The sequence below is a fragment of the Megalops cyprinoides genome, chromosome 17, assembly GCF_013368585.1.
Source record: "Megalops cyprinoides isolate fMegCyp1 chromosome 17, fMegCyp1.pri, whole genome shotgun sequence".
In the NCBI taxonomy this organism is placed as follows: Eukaryota; Metazoa; Chordata; class Actinopteri; order Elopiformes; family Megalopidae; genus Megalops; species Megalops cyprinoides.
In genome coordinates, this window is record NC_050599.1 from 23,725,794 (window position 1) to 23,750,971 (window position 25,178).

The following is a 25,178-nucleotide window of genomic DNA, read 5'->3' on the forward strand; positions in this document are numbered from 1 at the left end:
CACCTCCCTGCTCTCCAAAAAAAGGGTTGCTTGGCATTCGTTCATGAGAGGAGCAATACCTCTGCCCTCCAACAAAGGCCATCCCTCCCCCGTCCTCATTTGCTGACGCATTTCTTTTCAGTCTTAATCCATGAAGCCCTGGAAAATATGTCACAGTTTTAGGCTTGCTGGCGTGAAAACATGGCACTTTAACAGGCAGCTTTGCAGGTTTAAACCAGAACTGAACTGAAATAAAACTGATATCCTCCACTCTCCATGAGACTCCCCTGAGGAGGAAGTTTCAGCTGAAGCAAACCTAAAATTACTTCCCATCTGTATTGTCCTGGGTTCTTCTGAAAATGCAGCATGATGCTACATCACGGTTAATATGTCTGTCACTTGCAGTGTGGCTATTTTCTTTTACTTTAGTGCTCACATATCAATTTTGTAGAGTTGACCATTTTTGTACATTAATGTTTTCTTCTCCCCCTATGAAGACTACTCCCTGCAGATCTACCTTGTGTAAAAATGTATCCTTCAAATGTACCTCATGCAAAACCCCATCCTTCCAAGCCCCTGTGATTGTACTGGTGGATACAGTGCCCATAAAACAATGGAGGGAGAAAATTTACAAAAAAAATAAAAGGTCTTGAGCACAAAAACAAGTAGATTTGCTGAGTCACAGTGAAGTCACAGCAAAAAAAGAAGACCTTCACTTACCTCCACCCACCCACCTTTTTATTAACAGGTCTGATGACAAAGGTGTGGCTCATTATCCTCACACAGTCGGTCAATTATCCAATTAGGAATGATAAAACATCATCGTCATCATCAACACATTAGAAAGAATGAAACATCACTCAAAAACTCACCCTCAAAAATATACCGTGTCAATCTGCCTCCCCGGAGAAGGTAACGGGACACCATGCTAGTGCCCTCCTAAGAACCATGCCCTGCTAAGAATGCTATTGATGACACCTTAACATGAACAATGAACCTACCCCTAGACAGAGCACTGACTAGACCTGTCCTTATTAGAATTCTGAGGTAATATTTTGAAAAATAAAAAAATATTGCAACATACTGCAATATTTACACTCATCTCAGGGACAAAGGGACAAAGGGAGTCATCTTACTTCAAGCTCCCCTTTTTTTAACCACATTATGCATTTTGTAACCACATTATGCGTATTGTAACCACATGACGCATATTCATGTCATGTTGTAATCATCTATGTCCAAAGCAGTAACCATCAGTATGGCCACAAAGGCCATCCACAGAGGCAATGATGTAATAGCCTACCCACAAAAAAAACACACTACACACCTTTTGATGCAGTTTTTTGGCATCTAATTTCCTGTTGCCTTGGTGCAAGAAAAACATGGAAGATAAGATCTGTCTTCTGAGTAATTATGTGACAGTTATTGCTCCAAGCAATGGCTTATTAAGACAGCCTGCTGTATTGGTCAGATTAAGTTGCAGACAGGATGAAGGTACAATTAGATGCTTAGATGTTCAGAAGAAACTTTGAAACCATCTTCATAGTGTGGAGTGAGTGTGGTCTGCGTTAAAGAAACTGACAGGGTATCCAATTTTCCCCAAACAGGAAAGGCGGACAAATTTGATTTTTGCACCTTTGCTCTTCTGAATCTGGTCAGCTCAAACAACTACAGGTGCATGCTGTGGTGGCAACCTGTGGGGTCCAACTCTGGTTTGCCAACCCTATTATACAACTCCTAAAAAACAATGCTCAGTTGGCTCACAGGAGATAAAAACCCAAGTCACTACCCCTGGGACCCACCTGTGTTCTTACTCTGACTCCTGAATGACCCGAACTACACAGTCCTTTTATTTGAGTAGCCAAGTTCAGGGTTCACATTCCAACTTTTACTGAACACTGGCAAGTTTTGATTGTTTGTTCTTGAGGACCACTTGCCCCTTTCTGAGTCTGTTTAGCAGAAGACATATTACCCCCACTCCCAGAGAGTGTGCAGTACATCTAAACAGTGACACAAACGCACTTCCACTTCGTAGTACAGCAGTGCTCTCTTTTTTCTTTTCTGTCATACTGTTAATTATTTCCTTGCTTTTCTTGTGCCCTTTTATTGCTTCCTCTTTCTGCCCCCTCCATTTGTGCAATAAGTTACGGTGGTAAGGGAACCACAGGCTAATAGCGGGGTTGCGTATCCCTTTCACTGTCAACTAGCTGGTCTCGCACCTTTCGTTGGTGATGGTATATACTGACGGTATGCATTAACATTGCATTGGCACGTTCTGTGTTCTATGCCTTGTGTCACTCTCTTGGAATTGGAGTGGCATGAGAACCTGTTTGTAAGTGCTTCTGATCATGCAGGTGTGGCTCATTACCCAGTGGACACCTTCCATGCACATTCCTCACTTAGACAATTATCCAGTCAGAAATGACATTGACTGGTTTAAAGTCCTGCCCTTTGACGAGAGACAAGAGAAGCTAGAGGCCTGGGTCCTTGACACAGTGGAACATTTTTGTGGGTGACATCACGGTGGTGCAGTGATGCCATGCTGTGCTCTTCTGTGTTCTCCTAAACAGTCACTGCATTTTTGTTTTTATGCTAATGTTCACACCAGTAGACTAATACAATGGGAGTGGTTCCTTTCAGAGACCAGTGTTGCACCCACATAGTGTTCTTTACTAAAACAGGACTCATGTGAAGTTGAAATGAATCTGAGAAACAACATGTAAAGAGCTCTGAGGTCCTTAAAGGCTGTTACATAAATGAAGGCCATTAGTATATATCTATATATGTGTTAAGAGAGAGAGAGGGAGAGAGTATGTAATGAGGCCCTTGACTTCAAGGAGGTGGAACATGGACATTCTGCTGAACCAGGTCGATATATCTCTCAGCTCTAGCACTAAAACTCTGGTGTGGCGGTGTCCGACTGCTGCTCCAATCGCTGCATCGTGCACCAGCGCCCCACCATTACTACACAGAAAGGAATGTGCTCTGTTTACGGCCCAAGACGCCCTGCTCGCGCTCCGCGGCCAGGGAAAGCGCGGAGGCAATGAAAGATCGGCCAGTCGGGCGGGGCGTAATTAAACGAGTCTGCGCTTGATGAAAGCGGATTCCATTGGCTGGCCCAGGGTTTCACAGCTAGTTTGGGTTTATGACATAATTATAGTCCAAATCAAACCCGAGAGCTTAATATTTCATTGGGACGAGCGCGTGTCCCAATTTCGACATCCGTAATGACCCCCGAGGTGGAGTGGCGCAGACCTGTTTACCGCGGTAATCATCCTCTGTTTGGGTGTTCTGGGACACCCTGACTGCGGGAGGGGAAAATCAGCCGCAGGTTGGAGGAAGTGACTGTTGACACAAGCAGCTGAAAAATACAGTCTTTAAAGACAAAGACAATGGCTGCACTGAAGCTAACCACTGCGCTGTTCCTCTTCAAATATCAGACTGTTTCATCTTTCCAAAGCCAGGCACAGTTTGTTTTAAGAGCCCTATTCTATGGTCAGAAAACATTTGATAAATAAGTTACAATTTATTAGGTTGAGTCATTTTTTGAAACACCAAGCTGGCTGTGGTAAACAGAAAATAAGGTCACCTTATTGGTTGTTGGTACTACACTTTGGATAGGATGTAAAAAGGATGTAAAACATGCCGTAATTTAAATTATCAGCATCAATATCAATATTCAGAACTACTGCAAATTATTTTAAAAACAAGAATTCAGAGATTTCAAAGAATTACTTAATAGAAATGCATTTATTCTATTTTTAGAGAACTTGTATATTTGTGTAAGTCATTAATTAATTGCATCTGTTTTCTCTTTTGTCAAAAGTTAATATGCTGTTTTTGTTCTGTGTAAGACCCTGCTTAGCCTGAGCGTAAAAATGGTGTCAGTAGTGCACTCAACAGTGCTGCTTCAGCTCAGCATTTTCAGTGTTAATTTTTCACCGCCCTTTGATGTGGGTAATAAGGCGACATATTGATAGATACATTGTTTATTATCGCTGCTGTAAAGCAGGATGAGATTTCTCCCTGGTTAAAAGTCGAGTCGGTTTACATTTTAGGTGGTGGTGGGGGGGGGAGCCCGCTGAAAATCTTTCAGACCTGTCTCCAAGGAATGTTGCCCTCAGAAATGAAAGTGTATTAAATGGTAGCGCTGTCTGGTCTTGTGGTGGAATGTGGTCACGATCAGACAGACTGGCATACATTGCAAAGGAAAAAAAAAGCCTGAGACAGCAGGGAGTAAGGAGGAACAGCTTTCCCGAAGAGCTTGTACACTATGTACAAACGCCGCAGTGCTTTCACGCACTGTCCTTTTCAACTGCCCTGTGGGGACACTCCAGTAATCATTCAATTTAATCTTAGACCAACATATCTGCAAATCTGCAAATCTAATCTTTCACATACATACAGTGTGCAGGCAAAAAAATCATTTATCATTACATGACACATAAATAATATCATGGGTAAAAAATATTGCCTTCCCACCTACCTTCCATCTCTTGTCAGAGATATCAACCTCAAGATAGTTTGATAGCTGCTGGAAAATGTTGCTTTTGTAGGTCAACTCCACTCCAAAGCTTTCCAGGACACAAATACAATTTTCAATGAGCCTTGACCATTTCTAAGGTTGAGTCCATTGTGACCAACTTAAACCACACTCCATTTTGACTGTCTATAAAGCATGATCTATCCTGTCCTTCTCTCTATTCTGACTGAATTATTACTGCACTCAAACTTGTGACCATCTTTAAACCCCATTCCATTCTGACCGTCCATAAATGACGTTCTATCCTGACCGCTTTTAAACCAAAATCTATTCTGACCAAATTATAATTGCATTCTGTCTTGTGACCATCTATAACCTGCAAACATTCTTGACCCTCTTTAAGGGTACTCCATGCGAGCCATTTTTTTTTCAACTGCTCTTCATCATAACCATCTTTGAACCACATTTCCCAGCTGTTGTGTGTTGTCTCTTGTTGCCAGCTTGTGGGTTTGCTGCCCTTTGGTTGTTAAGTGGTCAGACATGCTGACCGTGGTGACCGTGATGAATCACTGGGTGCAGAAAAATGCTCCTAAAGATCTGATAAAAACCTGGACCGCAAGGATGGTTTTAGTGCTCTGACCGCAACCCATGAAAACACCCTGTTCAGCGAGGATGTGGTTTTACCCGGTCCTGTCATTTCAGCGTGGCCCACACCAGCCCGTCCACATGGGAACCAGACATTGTCCATTTGTTCAGGAATAAATATGTCTCATCTGACCATTTGACAAACCAATTTTTCCCCACTGATGCACATTTAAAGGTCTCAGACAATGAGGGAACATGCATTAGGTCAGCGCAGGGAAAAAAGGGCCGTGTTTTATGTTTGACAGTGATGCTGGCACGTCGCAGGAAGGGGCCGCAATGTTGTGCCGCACTTGTGCGTGGCTTGTCTTGATTAGAGCTTTGCAGGCCTCGAGGCTGAACAGAGTCCACTAGAGAGAGAGAGAAAGACAGAAAGTAAGCGAGAGAGAGAGAGAGAGAGAGAGAGAGAGAGGGAGAGGGAAAAGTTGAGAGAGAGAGACTCCAGGATCTTGCTCTCTCACCATCAAATGGAGAATCAGCGCGCCGACTCTCGGCTTGGGTGCAGGGGATGGTTTACAGATGTCCATCCCATCTACATTCAAAGATGGGGAAATTAGAGGGTGCTGAAAAACAGAAACTGGAGACAAAATGTATTCCTTTTTAGAGGCCTTTACCTCCTCAAAGCTGCATTTCCTATGTGAACCATCGTGAACAATGTCTTGTGGCATATCTTTAGGCAATATGGGGTGACCCCAGTCTTACATACAGAGTTCCACTGTGTAATTACCAATGGTAATCTCGCTTAGGGGAAAGGAATACCATATAGTAACGATATTTCTGAGAATCATCTTGCAGTGGGAACCAATAATTTTCCTTTGCGCCCATGATAAACCTCCTGGAACACCGTGTCTTTTCTCTATGAATTATATTTCAAACAAACTGCATCGAATTTTTAAGATAATATAATTGGAATGATTGAGGTGCATGGTCACGTTTGTCTTTTTTTTATCTCTGCGTGCTATGGAAGGAAAAATAGCAGAAATATTTTCCAAACAGCAAAAATATTTTCCACTGCAATTTTCTCAACACATAAATCATATATATTTACGTATATATATATATATATATGTGTGTGTGTGTGTGTGTGTGTGTGTGTGTGTGTGTGTGTGTATTCTCCTTGCTCCTTGTGTTCAATAGATGATCTCCCAGTTCTTGATTTTTTTATTTCTTTCATCCACTTTGGTCTTTGAAGCAGTGGTTTATGCTAGAATGGATGAGGCATATTTTTCTTTGCTGTCCTTTTTGTTTTCATATAAAATCTGGAACAAATGAGAGGAGAGCTTGACCTCCCAAGAGCTAACGTTCCCCCACATTTGTCTCTGGGTCTTCAGATGAATCTGGCTCCGCATGACATCATGGCTTTTGCAATCAAATCTTAGACTCAAAAGAGCATCTCAATAACTGCTGTAAATGAGGAGGATGAGGGCTGACAGTCTTCAGCGTTTCTATGCCAATCCATCTTCCAGAAAGACAATGGATTCCATATTTACGACATGTCACACAGCTCTACTTGGGATGGACCCCACAACCTGCTGGTGCCGAGGCGGGTCCTCGAACCCTTGAACAATAAACCAACAGTAGGTAAGAACTATTTGCTATTTACACTCCAATAGTTAGTTTATTTGTCGTTTTTTTTTTTTTTTTTTTGGAACTGTCTCAAACTGGTCCGTTTTCAAAGGGTTTGTGGAGTAATTTTACCATACAACTGTGTTTGCAATTGAAATATTGCGATATATAATCTAATTTGCAATATGAAAATTTTGACCAATCGAATTGTATAGGATCGAGAGCATTTGTGAAGGAACACGATTTGGTATATTCTTTTCATACTGGAAGGTCTTTTGCTGAATAAATAAATGAAATGTCTGTGGAGCATGCTTTTACATTGTTCATTATGGAAATTCCAAAAAAAGGAAATTTTACTGAAAGGTGGAAAATGAAAAGAAAAAACTGAACAGTGACTCTGTCCTAATCTTATATTTTTTTCCAATCAGTTGTGTGTGTGTGTGTGTGTGTGTGTGTGTGTGTGTGCGCGCGTGCGCGTGTGCATGCACTTGCTTTCTTGCTTGTGTGTTATTCCTCTGTGGAGCAAATTGTCCAAATAACAGCTTGCTGTATGTAACTGCAAGGTGTTCCTTTATGGCATCTCATTCCTTTGGATTACGCCCACTATTACATGAATTGCTCATATGACATACAATGTGCGAAGCAATTCGTTTGTGATTGGTCTTCAGTCATCAATTATGAAAAGGAGTCGCAACAATCCAGGGCTGTTTTCGAAATGACTTTCACAGACATAATGAAAAGGCAGAGCGATTCAGGTAAAAAAAAAAAAAAAAAACACACAAGCTAATCGGCAATAAAACCTCCCATTTCATTCTACCTCAGACCATGAATGTTTCTTTGTGTGTGTGTGTGTGTGTGTGTGTGTGTGTGTGTGTGTGTGGGGGGGGGCTTTGCTGTTCAACTATCCCGCTTTGGGTGATCTCTCTCTCTAGCACACACACACGCCACATTTCCCCTCTTCTTAAGCATACTATAACTTCATTGTCTCCAACCCTTCCTTCATCTTAACACAAAGATTTATGTAAATCTCCCGGCCCGGCGTTAATGCGCAGCGCCGCGTGAGAAGCGGCATTCCGAAACTGCGGTATTGTTGTCGAAAATGACAAGGCAGCCTCTTAATCCCAGAATCCAATCCTCCGAATGTGTCATAGCGCGCCGTGTGGGCAGGAGAATCCGAAGATCAAAAAGACGCTGCACACCTCATAGCGCCCTTAGTCCCGCTGAGCACAGTTTTTAAGAACTGGGGAAAAAAAACACAGAAGTTTGAATGATTGCTGCGGTTTGAAGTTGAAATATTAAAAGGAAAAAGAGACCCGTTTCTTTTTCGTCTCTGAAAAAGCGCGAGACCTGACTAAAATGACAGCAGTGTGAAATATGTCTTGATAATTGGGATGAATTATGAAACACAACGGCGCCTTATCAGTTACCTCTGTTTGGAAAGGTGTCCCCATTCGTTACCGAAGAATAAAATGTTTTTTTTTTTTTTTAAATCGTGATGATAATAAGTGTTAAAAAGCCTCAGTGAAATTATTCAGGATTAGGGACATGCTGACAGTGGAAACCCATTTTCCTTTTTCTCTCTGATTCTCCTTGCAGAGTTCTTCCCGACTTTGACGGGTGTGCAACGGTTTCCAGGTAGGAAACAACCACAGAGTTGCCTTAAGGGTAAAGAGAATCCAGAAACAAACTTTTGGAGAAGGTCCGGATCAGTATGCCTACGAATCAATAATAATAACAACTTTCAGTCACAGGCTGTACCCCAAAACAGATCGACAAAAGGCGAAGGCTCACGTAGGAACGTCCCGTTCAGGCAATAAACAGAAACCCTTTTCTACGTTTCACTTTTTATGCTTGCACGTCAGTCTCTGAAATGATTTTTTTTCTTCGGGTTTCAGTATCAGATTTCTTTACTTACACTTTAACAAGCTTTGTCTTTCAACGTTGAATGAGAAAGAAATATATAAATAAATAATGCTCACGAAGGGAAACTGACGCGGTAAAATGAACGCGGAACAGGCGTACCGATCAGATGGATTAAGACATGCCTGAAGGATAATAATAGCAAAGATTATGACGGACGTCAGTAGAATCCTGTGATTCGCTGTGACAGTCTCGGCGAAAGATCCAGATAGTTTTTTTTTTCTTGTTTCTATAATTAAAACGTGCTTATGCCACTGACGGAACCCCAAATCTCCCTCCCCAAATGTTTACCTATCACCCTTGAGCACGGCCTCTCCTTGGTCCAATGGCAAAATCCCAGGCTTCCATTTAAAACCCCGCGGGGCATTCTGACAGTTCTGTCAGATGTCAAAGTCAGAGACCCTACTGTACCTGTCAGCGCTCGGGCTTTAAGATGACGGCCGCGGCTTTAGTCATTTGAAGGTTCCTTTAATTGGATGGAAGTGGCGCAGATTCTGACAGGCTGAGCTGAAATGATACCATACCCTCCGAATAACCCTGAGTGTGTTTCTTAATCCCGTGCCATTTGCATTACAGATACAGCGGGGCGCAAGCAATCAGAGGTTCCGTTACACGGCATTAAACTTTATCTGCACGCAGCTTAGATTTCTATTTCTGTTTTTAAAGGGAGAGAAAAGCGTTTACTGCAGGAGCAACGGGGCTCCCCTGAAGCAAACATCGTGTTATAGACTAAGATGGCCACTTTGCTTTTTGTCACTTCTGAGGGGGTGTGGTGGATGTTAGGGACACGCCAAGTGTGAAGCAGGCAAAAGCAGGTACCTTATGTTTGTGTTTACTTTAAGTGCCAGATACCAAAATTATATTTTAGCAGTACATAATAACAAGGGTCATGATTCCTAAATGACAATTATACAATACTTTCATAAGGACTGCATAAACATTCACAAACACCTATACCAATTGACGTAGGCTGTCATGTGCTGTGTGATGTAGTCTGTCTGTGCTATGTCAACATTAATGCCTCACTGTGAAATTTTGATTTATTATGTTATGGTAATGTCATTTGTTATATGAATAGAGACATAGCCCTGTCACAGTTTATGTTGATTTCTGTAAGTGTTAATAAATGTTTATGTCAGGTTAATCAAGATGTGCAGCAGTGATTAGATATGATATAGTTTCTATGAAGGCATTGCTCTTATGAAATATCCTTCATAGAAACCAATGTCAGTCATTTCTTCTCTGTGGTTGTGCTATCCATCTTTACTGTTTAAACATACTTGCATACTTCAGCTGCTGATCCTGGTAGAAGTCATGCAATATGCTCACCTCTGCAGATCATGTGACACAGGGAAAGGATTCTCATTGGCTCTGTCCTTCTTATTATCTGTGCAGACAGAACCTTGTTTAATTGTTGTTTCTGAGAGACAATCGTTGGTGTAGCTTTCTGTACCTGGGCCATATCTGTTCAGTGAATAATTTTCCTATTGTTTATTCCTGTGTTTGGTGAGGTTGATACTATGATATACTTTTCTAGTGGCTGTGTTAAAATGGCTTCAATCATTTTGAAATGAGAATGTGGCATACTTGTGTCTCAGTTGTAACTCGATTCCAAATGAAATACGAAACCTTTATCTGCGGATGAAAAGAAACCCTTTTTCAAAAAGTTTTTATTTACATAATGTGTTACTGTCCACATTTAGCAAAAGGGTATTGTGTTTCCCACATTGAGAGTTTACCCTCGCCCTCGCTCTCTGTCTCTCTCAGATAATCCACGCTTCAGGGCTCCTTACAGAACAGGTCAGGTGAGGTCAGGCTTAATTACCCAATTACCTTGAAACTGAAGTAACCCAAAGACTCGCCCACTCTTTGGCCCCAATCCAGTTCTGCAGCATCAGAAATAAAAAAAAACTACAAAATGTTCATAAGTAAGTATCAGTAAATTAGACATTTTTGGAGAATAAGAGAATTGGTAAATGTTTAGGGCTCTGTGAGGCCATCTGTTCACTGAAGTGATGAAAACAGTGGCCTTTGAGATAACACGTGAATCAGAGCAGAAACGTGAGTCGGAGGGGCTCATGAGAAGATGATAAGCACCAGTTATGGAATTCAGCACCTGAGGGTGATGGCAGCTATTTCAGAAACCATCTGGAGAAAGCGTGCTTAGCGTTAGCATAGCTACGGTGGCCTACTCCTATTATGGCTCACCAGCCAGGTGATGTTACCCTGATGTTCTGCTGATGTGGTAAGCTACAATATGTGGTGAAGCTAACAATATCCAGCCTTTCTTCAATGCCCCATTACCCTGTAATGGTATACTCTAAGCTTTGTGATGATCCAAAGCTTAGTGTTTGTGACCTTTTCTTGGTAATTTTTTTGCTTTGTGGTCTAACCCCACCTCCCAAGGCTCACACCAGCACCCGCCTCTCCCCTGGTGCCTTTGTCACCCTCTATGACAGAGATGTTCAGCTGCATTGGGGCGACGAGCTCTTAGTGATGGTGGGACAGGGGAAGAGGGAGCTCTGAGTCACATGACAGAGGAAACGCTGATATCAGACACCTGGAGGGAGCTTATCCAGTCTCCCCACTTTCCAAACTCCACACTCACTCAGACATGGGGGAATTAATGTCCCAGTGAGCAGGGAACATGATTTTGGTGAGAAAAAATGAAGGAATAAGCATTACATGAGTCTGACTGGCTAGATGGCTGCGGAAATTGAGCTGGGATAGGAAGATTTTGTGGAGGTATTCCTGTTGAGGTATTTATTTTATGTTAAAACTGATTTCAGTTCATTTGCACAACTATATATATAAGACTGCTACAGCTGCTGATATAATTCTTATAATTCATGCACCAGAATGTAGAATCAGATCACAGAAATGACGGATGCGCATGTTTGCTGCAGGTGTGAAAGCTCTTGTGGATGTGGTGTAAATAAAGAGAGCAGACAGATTGGGTGAAGTCCGTAAGTACAATTTACTAGCGTGAATCCACGTGGGCTGTCTCAGGGCTGAGAGGAAGTGACATCACACCATATTCAAAACACCCTGCCCCGTCCAGAGCCCCGCCCCTTCCCACTCTCCAAACATTAGAGCATAGAAAATGTGTTCTTTTCACCCCAGCCCTGCAGTATTTTTAAATACAAACATTGAGAAAAAAATTATGACAACAATAGAATCTCAAAGAAACAGTGATCAGCAGCAAAGCACGTTGCCTTTCAATGGACTGCTGGAACTTCACTATAGTCATATTGTTAGAATCAGGGCCAGGTACGAGCTGCTAATGACTCCTACCCTCTCATGCCCCCCCCCCCCCCCCCAACACATTCACATGAACAGTGGACAGCACACACAGTCTGAATGCTTGAGGTGTGACTACGGCATTGAGGAGAGGACAAACAGTGCATCCGACAGTAGCTGGCTCTGAGCCCTTGTCAAAGCGTCGCTTCAGAGGGGAACCACATTTCTGAACCACATCGGGGGGGGGGCCCCACTTTTAAAAACAGGAGCCCGGTTACCAAACAGACTTTTTTTTTAAACATACCTAGGCATGGAAGATTGATAGGCCTCCATATGCACGTGAGTCGTTTTGGCAGCAGGAAGTACCTCTAATTGCGCCCTGAGGTTAGAGGCGAGCGAAGCTTTGATCTGATCCGGCTTCTGTCGGGCTGCACTCAGGGTACACCGTAAATAAATCACCACGGGGGTTCCCAGACACACTCCGCGCGTCTGCGCCTGGTTTTTTCTCCGCGGGCCTCACGAGTCGCCCGCGTCGACACCACGACGCTCGCCCCGCCGTCAGGCAGACATCACTCATGATTGTGTCGGCACGTACTGCGCGGTGTATTCCCACCCGCCAGGTCTCATCACCAAAAGCCTCGGTCTGGAGCAAACTTCCATCTGTTTAACAAAGCGGCGAGTTGGGCACATGGGGAGGGGAGGGGGGGGGGGGGTGACGGGGAGGCAGGAGTAGTGCTCTGCACTCTTCACACTGATGAAAGCGGAGGGGTGGGTGGCCGTGGAAATGGGGTGCCGCTTGTTAATGATGCAAAAAGGTCAAAGGTCACACAAAAAGAAAGAATTCTCTTCCAGTCAGAACACATACAACCCAAATAAAAGAAAAATGGGTAGTTATAAAAACAATGCAATATACTAGTAAAAAACATTTACTTTTGCATTTTGTGTAGCTAAAAGGTTGTCATACAACATTGTAAACTCTTTTGTACAATTGGATCTATTTTAAGAATAATAATTCTTCCAATATTAGTTTTTTTTTGCACCATTTTATCCTGCCAAATCAAAAATATATATTTATATATAATGCGGCAGCTTGTGTGTTCCATTTTGAAACTTTTTAAAAATGATTATTATGTACCATCCCCAGAAAAATAAAATGACCAAATGATACTTTGAGTATCTCGCAAAGGATGTGCAAGTTGGTACTGTAACATTGAGTAAAAAAAAAAAGACAACAAGCACATACAAAAGCATTTAAATGGATCATTTAGGTTAGGATAGCAATTCCAGGGGACAAAAAAGGTACAGTCAAGGAATGTCAGTCTTTTTTTCTGCAAAGTGAAAACAACGAATAATAGTTTACTACCACAGAATCCCTGAACAGACAGCAGTTGGCCTTCCTCACCCAACGTTCTGTTTGCAGTCCTGGATCATTTCATTCCCGTTTATTCTTAACATCCAAGTCTTAAAAGTTTCACTCAAGCTAGAGACTTTTACTTTACATTTACAGTGACAAAACATTTTAATAGGTCCACAATTTCAATTTGACCGCAAAATATTTTTTTTTTTTCTAATTTTGGAAAATGCCTCCGGCATTTGTCAATATAACAAATACTGGTATACTATTTACAGCTGAAAAGTGTAGTATATATTTATTCATATTTACTAAAAATTCCCATCACCAAGAAAAGAAAGCATACGTATGATCATTATGGCATTCAGAAAAAATGGTAGTCAAACTCATGAAAAAAATACTTGATGGTTGAAAACACATGTACAAACATATATCATTTTACCCTTGAAATTGTTTCAATACTGTAAACGTACTTTAAGACAGAGTGCACTTCTTTATTTCATTTTTGCCACGTCTGATGATTTTTATCCCATCTTTCCCATGGAAATCCAGGGTGCAACGATCCACTCTGTGGAATTTTTTTTAGGGAATCCACATTTAGGGACACAGTCTTGCTCTGAAGCGCATATTTCCATATGAATTTGTGTCACAATGCATATATGTATTTATACAGAGACATACACACACGCATGCAGGCATGGGAATTTCATGTTTTTTTTTCCAATATTGAATTTTTTTCCCATGCCGGTTAAATCATGTGGACAAATTGCTATTTAATGTTTTTTTTTTTCGGTGTATTTTTATTTCTTGGCAAGAATTGCATTTGTGTCGAGAGGCAGTAATAGGAAGATTCATATTCAAGGCACCCCCTCATCTAACTGAATGGCAGCAGGGAGGTGTGAGATGGATCATGGGTGTACAGTGGGTTTAGAGTGCAGACATTGGGAACGCCGCGTGGCTATCAGTACCTGAATATCAGGCGCCGTGCTGTGTAATGACACTCGTTCGGTGACCTGATTAAAAGGCATCTAGAGATGCTGTGTGAGAAATTAAAAGAAACCTCGAACCTCATGTTTCGTTGGACGTACCGAGACCTCAGAGAGGCAGCCCTCTTCGGGCCGTAGACATAGTCCTTCTCCACCTATCATTTTCAAATACTCCGCCCCAACCCAGAAGCTGCCTAATGTTAAATGATTATTTTAAGGTCATCAGTAACATCATCAACATTAAGGATGTTTTTTTAGAAAGACGAACTAAACCCTTCCAAACAGGCCAATGTTGTGTAAGGGGTGGGGTCAGCTAGGAAAAATAATTATTCTATCAAAATTTTTATATTATTATTTTTCTTCCAGTAGACAGGGTGTTTGGAGCCAAGAGGACGGGGCATAAGGAATATCTCTTTGCTCTGATTTAGGCAGAGGCAAGTGCTTTCTGAAGTCCCGTTACTAAAAGCTCAAAACTTCAGTAGTGCATTTCCCGCAAGGCAAACCGTCGCTCATAGCAAGCAACCACACAAGACAGGAAGCCTAAGTGAAAGGAGAGGCAGAAAAGAGGCCTTACTCTGTTAGCGCATACGTCCGTATCCACCAACATCACAAATACAGCTACCAAATGTAAATCCTGCTCCTGCTTTAACTTCCGCGGGTCCTTTTAAAGCGGTGACATGCATCACACATATTCGCCCAGTCCCTTGAATTAATAACACAAGGAAAGCCGTGGCGTATGAGCAGAACATTAACAGCAATGTGCAGCAATTCCCTTATCATGAGTGTCTGCTATAGTGTGTGTGACTGGTAGGCATTTTGCTTTAAGCTGTCTATTTCCATGTGTTTTTCATTCTTTCTGAAAAGATTTTTTTACTTTTTGCAAAGGGGAGTGATTTCACCGTTAAAGTGGTACAGCTTAAATATTATGAATGTATTTTATTCATTCGTTTTTTTTTTTGTTCGATTTTTACCCAACTTGAACCCGAAATAAAGGATATGTGTAATGCCAAAAAGGGGGGTACGTACTTAAACTCTGTTCGCTCCGACTGAATCGCAGCCCTCACATCAGAGCCAAATCACCCCGTGCAAACCCCTCCCCCAAAAAACACTGGTGGGTGAGCTGGTGGGTTTGAAGAATGACAGCTGGCAGTGTACTAAGCATCTGTACAGAGGTTACTTTGTAGCTATGGTGAAGTTAACGCCAAATTCCTCTTCACGAGTTTAATAACCAGTCATTTAACTGATCCTGAGATATCTCGCCATTGCGTGGGAAACACGGCCGGCTCTGGCTTCTGAATTAAAACTGCAGGCTTTCAATGCAACGTAACGCAAAGCGTGAGGGGAACCCAATCAAAGTGTGCCACTCACATTGACTCAGGATGAGGAAGTCTATCAAAAAGGGGTGTATTTCACATCAATGTAAACAGTCTGAACTTACAGTCCTAGAGAATGAAGAGTACCTGCACAGCCACAGCAAAGTACGGGTAATGTTTATGCAATAGCGCTTCTGTGTGGTTTGGTACTTGGTACCAGAAAGCAGCTGCCTTTGTAATCTTTTATTTTTTACCATGAGTTCCTCTCCTTATTTTAAGTATTTTTAGAGGAAATAGGATTTTGTGAGTGCTGAAGTCTGATGTTTTTTTTTTACTGTCAAAACTGACATTCAGTGCCATATATCCAATTATATATATTTATGAATCAGTAAATTGTAATTAAAATTAGTAAACGCTACATCAAAGGATTGTTGTCCGCATATTGATCCTTTTGTGTATGACAAAATAGCTAAGTACTTTAAGAATCAATCAATCTGGCTTCCCCTCAAGAAATTACGTGGGATTTTTTAAATATACAATTTCCTTGAAGAAGAAGCCCAATATATAATTTAAAAACAATAGCATTTTTGTTTGCTAAATGAAAAAAATCTCAGTATGTCACCTGGGCATTAAAACACAAAAGCCCAGGATTTTAAAAAAGAAGCCCAACATTAAGAAAAAAATGTACCTGCACATGCCAAATATTAATACAAAAAATCCAATAAATACAGAAATTATTGCACAGTTAAAAGGCTCCATGTAATTCATCACCGTTAGATCCTCGAGTTGGTCATGTGAAAAGGCATATCCCAAATCAGGACAGTTTAGGCCCGGTTTAAACTCAAATGTCACTGTCACTGTCATATCTCAGGGGTCTGCGTCAGGTCTCTCAAATTACAACAACAAAAAAAACACACCAAGTAAAAAAAAAAATAAAAACAAAACAAGAAAAACATCAAAGAAGAACAGACCCCAAAATTGGATTTTTCAGAAAAAAAGATAATCCAGCTAACCCCTTAACTGAAGAAGCAGGGAGGCAGATTTGGGGCGGGGCGGGGTGGGGTGAGGGCGGCGTAGAGGGGGGTGGGGTGCGGGCTCAGCTCCTCTCTGCATGTTCAAGTTTGACCTCGCTGGGCAGCAGGTGCTCGCCGTGCCACTTCTTCATGTGTTTCTCCAGGGTGCTGTAGACGCTGAAGGGCATGTGGCAGATGTCGCAGCGGTACACCTCCTTGCCGTACTGGCCGTGGGTCTTCATGTGGCGCGTCAGCTTGCTGCTCTGGGCGCAGGCGTAGTTGCACAGTTCGCACTTGTAGGGCCGCTCTCCCGTGTGGCTGCGCCGGTGCACCGTCAGGTTGCTGCAGTTCTTGAAGACCTTGCCGCAGAACTCGCACGAGTCGCTCCTGCGGCCCTCCTTGGAGCTGGGCCGGCCGGGCCCGGGCCCCGCCCGCAGGTGGGGGGTGCTCCCCCCGCTGGCCGTCCCGCTGCGCCCCGAGAACCCCCCGTCCAGCGCGTCCCCCGGGGGCGTGGAGAAGCGGAGGCTGCCGTTTTCGGACGAGTGCTCCGACGACGTGCCGAAGGGAGACTGCCGGGAGGCGCCGAACCCCAGGAAGGGGTCTTTCATGAAGTGGCGGGAGGCGGCGTATCCCACGAGCCACTGGGAGTAGACGTTCTCGGAGGGGATGAGCGGGACCGGCGGCAGGTCCAGCTCGCCCTCCAGCTTGATCCTCTTGGCGGAGGAGGCCGACAGGCTGGGGCTGGTGATGGGGGTGGACCTGCGATGGAACAGGCCGGGGAAGGAGTCCCCCGAGCTGCAGTCCCTGCCGTTCACCGTCACCTGCTCCTCCCCCTCCGCCCGTCCCACCACCAAGTCCTCGTCCCCCCTTCCGCGCTGCCCGTCCTGGTCCAGCTTGGGGAAGGGCAGTTTTTTCCCGTTGTCTGCCGTCAGGCCGTCATACTGATCCGTAGCGCCCAGACCCGTGCCCTCCAAGCTCTTCCCCAGAGAGAGCCCCCTCTCATCCGGGCCCGCCTTGGGCCCGTTCTCTTGGCTGCGGCAGAAGTCGGACTCCATGCTGAACCCTGACTCGGGCCTGCTGTCATTCTCCGGCTCTTCCTCCTCCTCCTCCTCTTCTTCCTCTTCCTCTTCCTCCTCTTCGTTCTCCGGCCCCGTGCCCTCACCGCCGATGCGCCCTGCCCTGCCCTTGGCCCCCTCCCCCGCAACGTCACTGGTGCCGGGCTCCGGGGAGCTGGCGGTGGACAGCCCGTCCTCCGAGCGGCCCGCCACGGACCCGCCGTTGCGCGGGTGCAGGTGTGTCTTCATGTGGCGCTTCAGCTTGCTGGCCTGGGAGCAGGCGTGGTCGCACAGGTGGCACTTGTAGGGCTTCTCGCCCGTGTGGCTCCGCCGGTGCACGATCAGGTTGCTCTGGAACTTGAAGGTCTTCCCGCAGAACTCGCAGGACTTGGCCTTGCCCGACGGCGCCGTCGGCGAGGTGCTGCTGTTGGGCGGGGCGGGCGGCAGGGGCGGGGTGCTGAGGAATGGGGGGCGGGGCCCCGGCTGGAAGAGGGTGGGGTTGAGCAGCCGGTGCAGGGGGTTGGCCCGGCCGGGCGAGAGAGGGGGTGTGGGGCCCGTGTGTCCAGCCAGCTCTCGGAGGCGGCGGGAGAAGTCCATGGACTGGGACTCAATGGCGGCCATAGGCGTCAGGCGCATCACCCTCTCGAAGGCACTGGGGTGCTGGGACATGAGGCCCAGCTCCTCCGCGCTCAGCCGCTCCAGGTGGGGACGGGGGGGCGGAGCCATGAAGGGGGGCGTGCCGGGCAGACGGCCCTCCATGAAGCCGGGCGGCTCGCGGAGCACAGGCGCGGCCATCCTGAGCAGGTGGAACGGGTTGCCATCGCCCAGGAAACCGGCGAGGGGGGGCTGGGGCATGGACTCCACCCCCACGGGGGGAGGGACGGTGATCCGGGGGCTCAGCGAGCAGCTGGAGGTGCCAGGCTCTAGGTAGATGCGGAAGCCGTGCGTGTTCTGGGCATGCTGCAGGAGGAACCAGGCGCTGGAGAATGGCTGCTTGCAGGTGGTGCATATGTAGCTGGAGGGCTCGTCACCGCCTGCCGGAAAAAACACCAGAGCGAGAACGAGACGTGCTTTAGAGAAGCCATTAAAAACCGTTCCATTTCGCTTGGTTTTGAAATGACTGATAATACAGTTCAGCTGCGTCAACAAATACATAATAATTTTGTGTTCAGTCCTTAATAGATCTGTATGGAAGAAACAACATCCACTGCAGTGTTATTTTTCTTAAAGACAATAATTGCCCCTCTCTTCTCACAAAAACAAATGAGAGTGCATATTATGAATTGCAAGATAAATGTCCTCTGATGAAAAATGAAAATAAAGAACAGATATACTGCTGTAAATTATTACTGGTCTTATACAATTATCTAGCGTTTAACTTCCTGTCTTCAAACACTTCCGCTTCACACATTAACCCAGTCAGAGAGAATTGGGGCACTGTTAGTTATGTCTGCTATAGTAGCTTATTGAAGATCATTTCTGCAAATTTCTGAAAACTATTCCACTTTCCACACCCTTTCTTTCTCTTTCATCGAATCAGGTGAGGAAAACACTTGTTGAAACGTGAAAAGGGACACCACTGTGTTTTCAATAGGCTTTTATGAAGAACATTCAGGTCTCAGGATTGTTGGAGATCTGCCTGGTTTGCAAATTTTGCTTTTCACAGCAGAACGCAGACTCTACCCGCAGATACAGGAAGAAGCTATAGGGGAGTGGTGTAACCACATGTCATCTTGGTTTGTAAAACCAACAAAAATCGTTGGACGAGTTGCGCGGAGTTATGAAACCTGGTGACTGCGTGGTCAGTATCTGATGAAAATGAAGGCCCTGTGAGCGAGTGCCTTTTTCATGAGTTTCCTCTCACAGCGCCCAAGCAAATAGCGCCACTCGCAAGCACTGCGCTTTGCCTGTACGGTTTGGGACAGCCATAGAAACAAGTTGTTCTCTGCGCGTGTGCCGCAATATGTCACAACGCAAGCGTGAAATAATAACGGACCCCCCAGCACGATCACAGACGACTGGAAAAAAAAAGATGATTGTAGCGGGCGATCCATCCTTGATGTTTATGCGTGCTTTAATTAATTCAAGATTACACACGTAGCGATAACGGTTCGCCGTCTCAGTCTGTCCGAACAAACAGGAACTAATGGGGTCATTCCGTGTGCATCAGTAGTTTAATGGGATTATAAAAGCGGGAAATAAAACACTAATTGACTTGGAAGCACGAACATATCTCATTCTCATTATGAGACTATTCAACAGATCTGGCACCAGACAATTAACTCACCGGGGGTCCCTGCTTCGTGAGTTCCTGCGAGAACCTCCTGCATTAATTTTCACTCGGTATTAATGATAATACACGGTACAGTAAAAACCATTCGCAATTTCTATTGCTTTATCGGGGGATAGAGCAAGACATTTCTTAGTTTGTAAGCATTCTGCCATGTATTTATGTGTGTTATCCTGTTGTGGTTAACACGTTTAGTCTCGGGGCCTTACGTTTTCATCAAATGTCTTAATGATAGAAAAAAAATAAATTAAATAAATAAATATACACAGCGTTAGTAATGGAAACATTTTAAATCTGCACCCGGAATGTTTCGCTGTATAACAGAACATAATGCATTTTCATTCAATCAGAACTGCAGTCTGCCATAATTTATCATTTCGCGCGAGCGTTTGGTTTCGGACTCGGACCGTCTTTGTGAATGGAGGCCATTTTCTCTCATATTTTAAGTGTGCGTAACGGCCCGCCGTGAATTTTCACGAGGCGCAGGTCTCCAAAGTAATTGTCTTCCATTTGCGAACATTAACGAAATTACTGTCTTATTGAGTCGCCCTGTTCCAAGTGCCCTAAAGGTGTTCAGATGTCCTGATTTATTAGAATGCATTACACTCATTTAGCTGCGAAGGTATATGCTCAAGTAGAGAACTAGTTTACAGAATGAAATCTAAAAGCTAATATAATTTCACTTTACAAATGTATGTCGTGAAATTAGGAAATTTTGTGGAGAAATGACAAAGTGTTATTATCTTATCACGCCCGGTGGTGGACGCATATTGAGTGTTTCTTGAAGTCAAAGATGCAGATGTACTTTTTTGTCCAGAGCACACAACAGTGCAAGTGCAATGTGTGCAATGTGCAATGACACATTTTACATAATATAGCACATTTTACAATCAAATTTGTCACAGAGGGGTATATGGTAGATTTCCAGAGGGAATTTAAAAAAAAAAAACCTTGGCCCAGTCTTTAAAAACTTTAAAAACTATATATATATATATACACACACACACACACACACACTGAGGTGCATAAAAAGCAGGAGGGATTTTGTACTCTTTTAGTGATTTAGGAGATGGTCGGTAGGGGGCTACAGGGGCATCTTTCCTCCACTGGTGGCGTGGTTTTTCAGGATAACCCCATGGCCAGTGTCAGTTCTGAAGTTACTGAGTGTCAGTGGATCGTGTCTGTCGCACCCTCTCCGTTTCTGTCTAGCCTAGGTTATCCATCCTGGCGTGAAAGCTTACTGCTCCAGCTTAGCTCTTCACAGGCAAGCACAGGACGGAGGAGTGCAGAGTGTTCATTTAAGTACCTCAGTTAAGAGGGAGCCACTGGTCTCTGGGCACAGTGCTGTCTGTCCCCTCTGTGCAAGGACCACAGTGTTTACTGCATGTATGCATGCATGAATGTGTGTGTGTGTGTGTGCGTGTGTGTGTGTGTGTGTGTGTGTGTGTGTGTGTGTGTGTGTGTGTGTGTGTGTGTGTGTGTGGAAACAGGACTGGAGTCCGATGCAGATGGCCAGCGCATAGCCCAGGGCAAAACTGCATTATGCTAATTCTGATGTCAGCTACGTACGGCTCTATTTAATCACCTTATTATTTCACAATTTCGCACCAAGGAAAAGGAGGGGGGAAGGAGTGGAGATGTGTCATCCATCTTCCCGCAGTGTATTGCCACACTCTGTCAGCTTGCAGCTGCAAGGGCCGATAGTTTCCCGCTACATTCTCCCAGCTCCCTCCGGGACACGGCACACACGCATCCACTGCGCTCAGAGCCGATCCCTTCAACAGAAAGCTGCCCGTTGCCTCGGCAGGTCACCTGAATTGGGTTTGCCTTTGATGTCCCAAGAGCAAAAGCTTCTCAGACAGCTCAGCTAAAGAGAGGGAAGAAATAGATAAAGATCCTTTCGAAATGCAACTCCACCCAACCCTGGCCTTGCACTGAGGCGTAAAAAGGCGGTCGGGCCTCTTAACTGGCAGCCTCCCTTCCCAGCCGTGTGCCTGACCTGACAACACAAGTGATGACAACTGAGCTCTAAACCAAGATAATGTATGCAAAAAGGCAGAGCAATCAAAAGCAACGTGTGTTGCTCACTCCGCTCATCAGTGTATGGTATGCATATCATATTACATGCAGGACAAGTTGTTGGCAATCAGCACTCCTTCCTGACACCAGAAGTATGTAGGGCTGGCTTAACGAGGCCTGCCCGACACACAACAGGGAATGTAGTCTACTTAACTTGGACAGCATTTGCTGACATGTCTTTTTTTACCGTGGGGACACCATTTAGACTGTAATTACTCCATTAACTGAGCACGGAGACTCTCTACAGTAAATACCGCACTGGTTTGGAAGTCTGTTTCTGTATCAGTGGAAGGGTATTTCCTTGGGCCGGGAGCCTGTCTGCCTGTTACCGGAACCATGGAGGAGCGTATCTCTCTATCAGTCATTGTGTGGTAGGGTCTGTTTCTCTATCGGTGATAGTCTTTCTCACTATGAGTGATAGCCTGGCAGAGTCTACATATCTATCAGCGATAGTCTGTATCTCTATCAGTGATAGCATAGCAGGGTCTTTTTCTCTATCAGCGATAGTCTGTATCTCTATCAGTGATAGCATAGCAGGGTCTTTTTCTATATCAGCGATAGTCTGTATCTCTATCAGTGATAGCATGGCAGGGTCTTTTCCTCTCTCAGTGATAGTCTATCTCTATCAGTGATAGCATGGCAGGGTCTTTTTCTCTGTCAGGATTGGTGTGTCTCTATCAGTTATAGCTGGGTGGAGTCTGTCTCTCTATCACTGATAGCAAGGCAGAGTCTGTCTTTCTATTGGCAATAGTCTCTCTCTCTATCTGTGAGCCCTATTAGCGCAGCCCATCTCTTTATGTGGAAGCGTGCCGTGTCTGTCTGGACACCCGCCTACGTTTCGTTTGGCTGCGTTGCATATACAGCCTTGGCAGGGGAGTGCTTGGAACACACAGAGAAGGAAGAAGGGGAAGACAGCGGTGGGGAGTGGGGGAGCGGTGGTTTGGTGGTGAGCAATTGAGAGAAAAGCACTTAATAATGGAATAACGGCTCTATCTGATGGAAGCCCCTCAAAGGTCCTCTACACTATGCAGTGAATATCGGCACTTTGTACTGAGCAGAGACCACCGTCAACGCACCACAAAGACAGCCTTTTACTGTAAGAATCGCGCTCTGCAGAATCATTTACTCTGCAAAAACATTTACTCCAATCCTATAGTGTGACCCCATAGATGGAGGTGCGCATGTACATATCATTCAGAACTGCAATTATATATTCCGTAGAAGGCGAAGAACAGAAACGAAGGTAGCGTTTGAAATTGTAATTACTTCAGGACCTTTCTGTGGTCTCCGGTTCGCCTTTATTTCTCTCCAAGGAGAGCAGGGGGAACATCAAATGCAGGGCGCGAATCCGAGCCTCAAGGCCCGGGCTGCCGAGTTCCGCGGCGCTGCGAGGGAGAGGTGGGCGGCAGCGACAGCGCTCCGAATTCTCCCCCCGTCTAACCCCCCCCCCCCCCCCGGCGGAAATGTGACGCTCAGCCTTCAAAAGACGCCTGTCACCGCCGCCGCCTCCTTCAAAGGCGGAGCACCAGGGCAAATTTGCATCCCGTCTTGGAGGGTGTGCCGCGCGTTGTTAAAAGACAATGGGCGCGCCCCTCCTGGGGGGAAGATTCCACCTGACAGCCCGATGCTGGCTGTCTCATGACAGCCGGAATGTATTCCATCCACATCTAAAAAAAAAAAAAAAATATGCAAGAATCGGCCGCGCGAACAGAAATGCACAAAGAATCGAAAAGAAACGGCATGTTTTATAATAACGGCCTTTGTGCGACACGGCAGTACAGTACAGAGGGACCTGTTATAAATCATTCATTACGTTCTTTGAAATATGCTAATACAGCTGATAATTCGCCTTTGAGCCCCGCAGAAGAAACAGCCGGGAGCTTTTTGAGAAGAGTGAGACTGCACCGTGCAGTCCTTCTGAGTGTGGCTGTAAAGTAGCTGAGGCTAATAACCCTGGCTCATTGTGGAAGGATTTCAGCTTGCGCGATGATTCAATTTGCAGTAATTACTGTGGTCCAGGCTAATAAAAACTGCCGCGAGACGCGAAGGTCAACTACCCGTTTGGAGTGTTCATTTTAATCTCAACGCCATCGCCGGCACCTAATGACCCAATTTCTGCTCTCGCTCTTCAGTAAATATTGCCAGAATTGCCTAGTTAAATAGCTAAATGGATTCATGGCTATTATGATCGGCTGAACTCCACTGCGAGGCTATGAAACCCATCTCGAAGCGGTCAGCAACGGGGGATATGCCAGCAGTCAGACCTCTAAAGATTACAGGCCGAGATTTAGAAAATATCAAGCAACCACCGTTTGCTTTTTCTCTCACCCCCACAATGTCCTTCTATAAATAAAGCAAACACCTGGCCAATTGTTTCGTGCTTAGTTTAAATTAAATAAATAAATAGTGCAACTGTAATTGCAAAAAACCTCTTCAGCTCCATCATTCAGAATGCATTTGGCAAATTATCCGAGTTGTTTATTGTGCACAGGAGGTAAATGTATTGTAGATGCTATGGACAATTTGCCTATTAAAAAAACGTTCACAAACCTTTAAAATGTGTTTGTATGACTGTTAGCCAAAGCATACACAGTCTTCTGACATTTTTCCACGGCAAAAATATTTACAGAGAAGAATCCTGCTTTATATGACAACTAACAACTGCATGCATTAGAAGGAAGGGGCATTCCGTAATTTAAGACAATGCAGTATGCAAAATATTATTAAAACTTGACCACATGTTTAAGCTCGTCAGAACCCTGAACTCTTGGACCTTACAGGTGCTTAAACAAGTAAGGCAAAACTTGGAATTTCATTGACATATCAAATCTGCAGTAATACATAAATCCTATTTATATTTTTATGCTGGCCTATTGGCCCTTGCCCCAATGATACTATGTGTCTGTCGTGACACATGGGGTCACGCTGACGAAAGTCAGAGAGAGGATCGATATCAGATTCACATATCAGGAAGTCACCGGGGAAAACGCGGGCCTCCACGGAGCTGTCTGAGAACATCATCCACGCCTCAGGACAGACCGCGCATCCGAGAGGCCTGGATTGCTGCACATGCCGCCGAAGAGTCAATGTCACGGAGGAACGATTTGCATCGGGAACAAAGGCGATGCGGGCCAGGAGCACAGAGTCGTCAACCCCCCCACCAGTCGCACCTGTCCCAGGCTCCCCAGCGTTCCACGGTGCTTCATTAGCATGTCTGTGATCTGGAGCCCCCCCCCAAGATCCCCCCCCCCCCGCCCCTCC

The 25,178-nt window shown here is 44.8% G+C and overlaps 1 protein-coding gene across 1 annotated transcript in view; it reads right to left on the bottom strand.

The window, feature by feature from the left end:
• Nucleotides 1–16,338: 16,338 nt before the first annotated feature.
• LOC118791748 (B-cell lymphoma/leukemia 11B-like) overlaps nucleotides 16,339–25,178 on the bottom strand; it is a 36,693-nt gene continuing 27,853 nt past the window's right edge. The window contains exon 3 of the mRNA XM_036549174.1: nucleotides 16,339–18,582. Coding sequence (XP_036405067.1) covers nucleotides 16,577–18,582 — 2,006 coding nt within the window. The 3' untranslated portion in view covers nucleotides 16,339–16,576. The remainder of the gene's footprint in view (nucleotides 18,583–25,178) is intronic.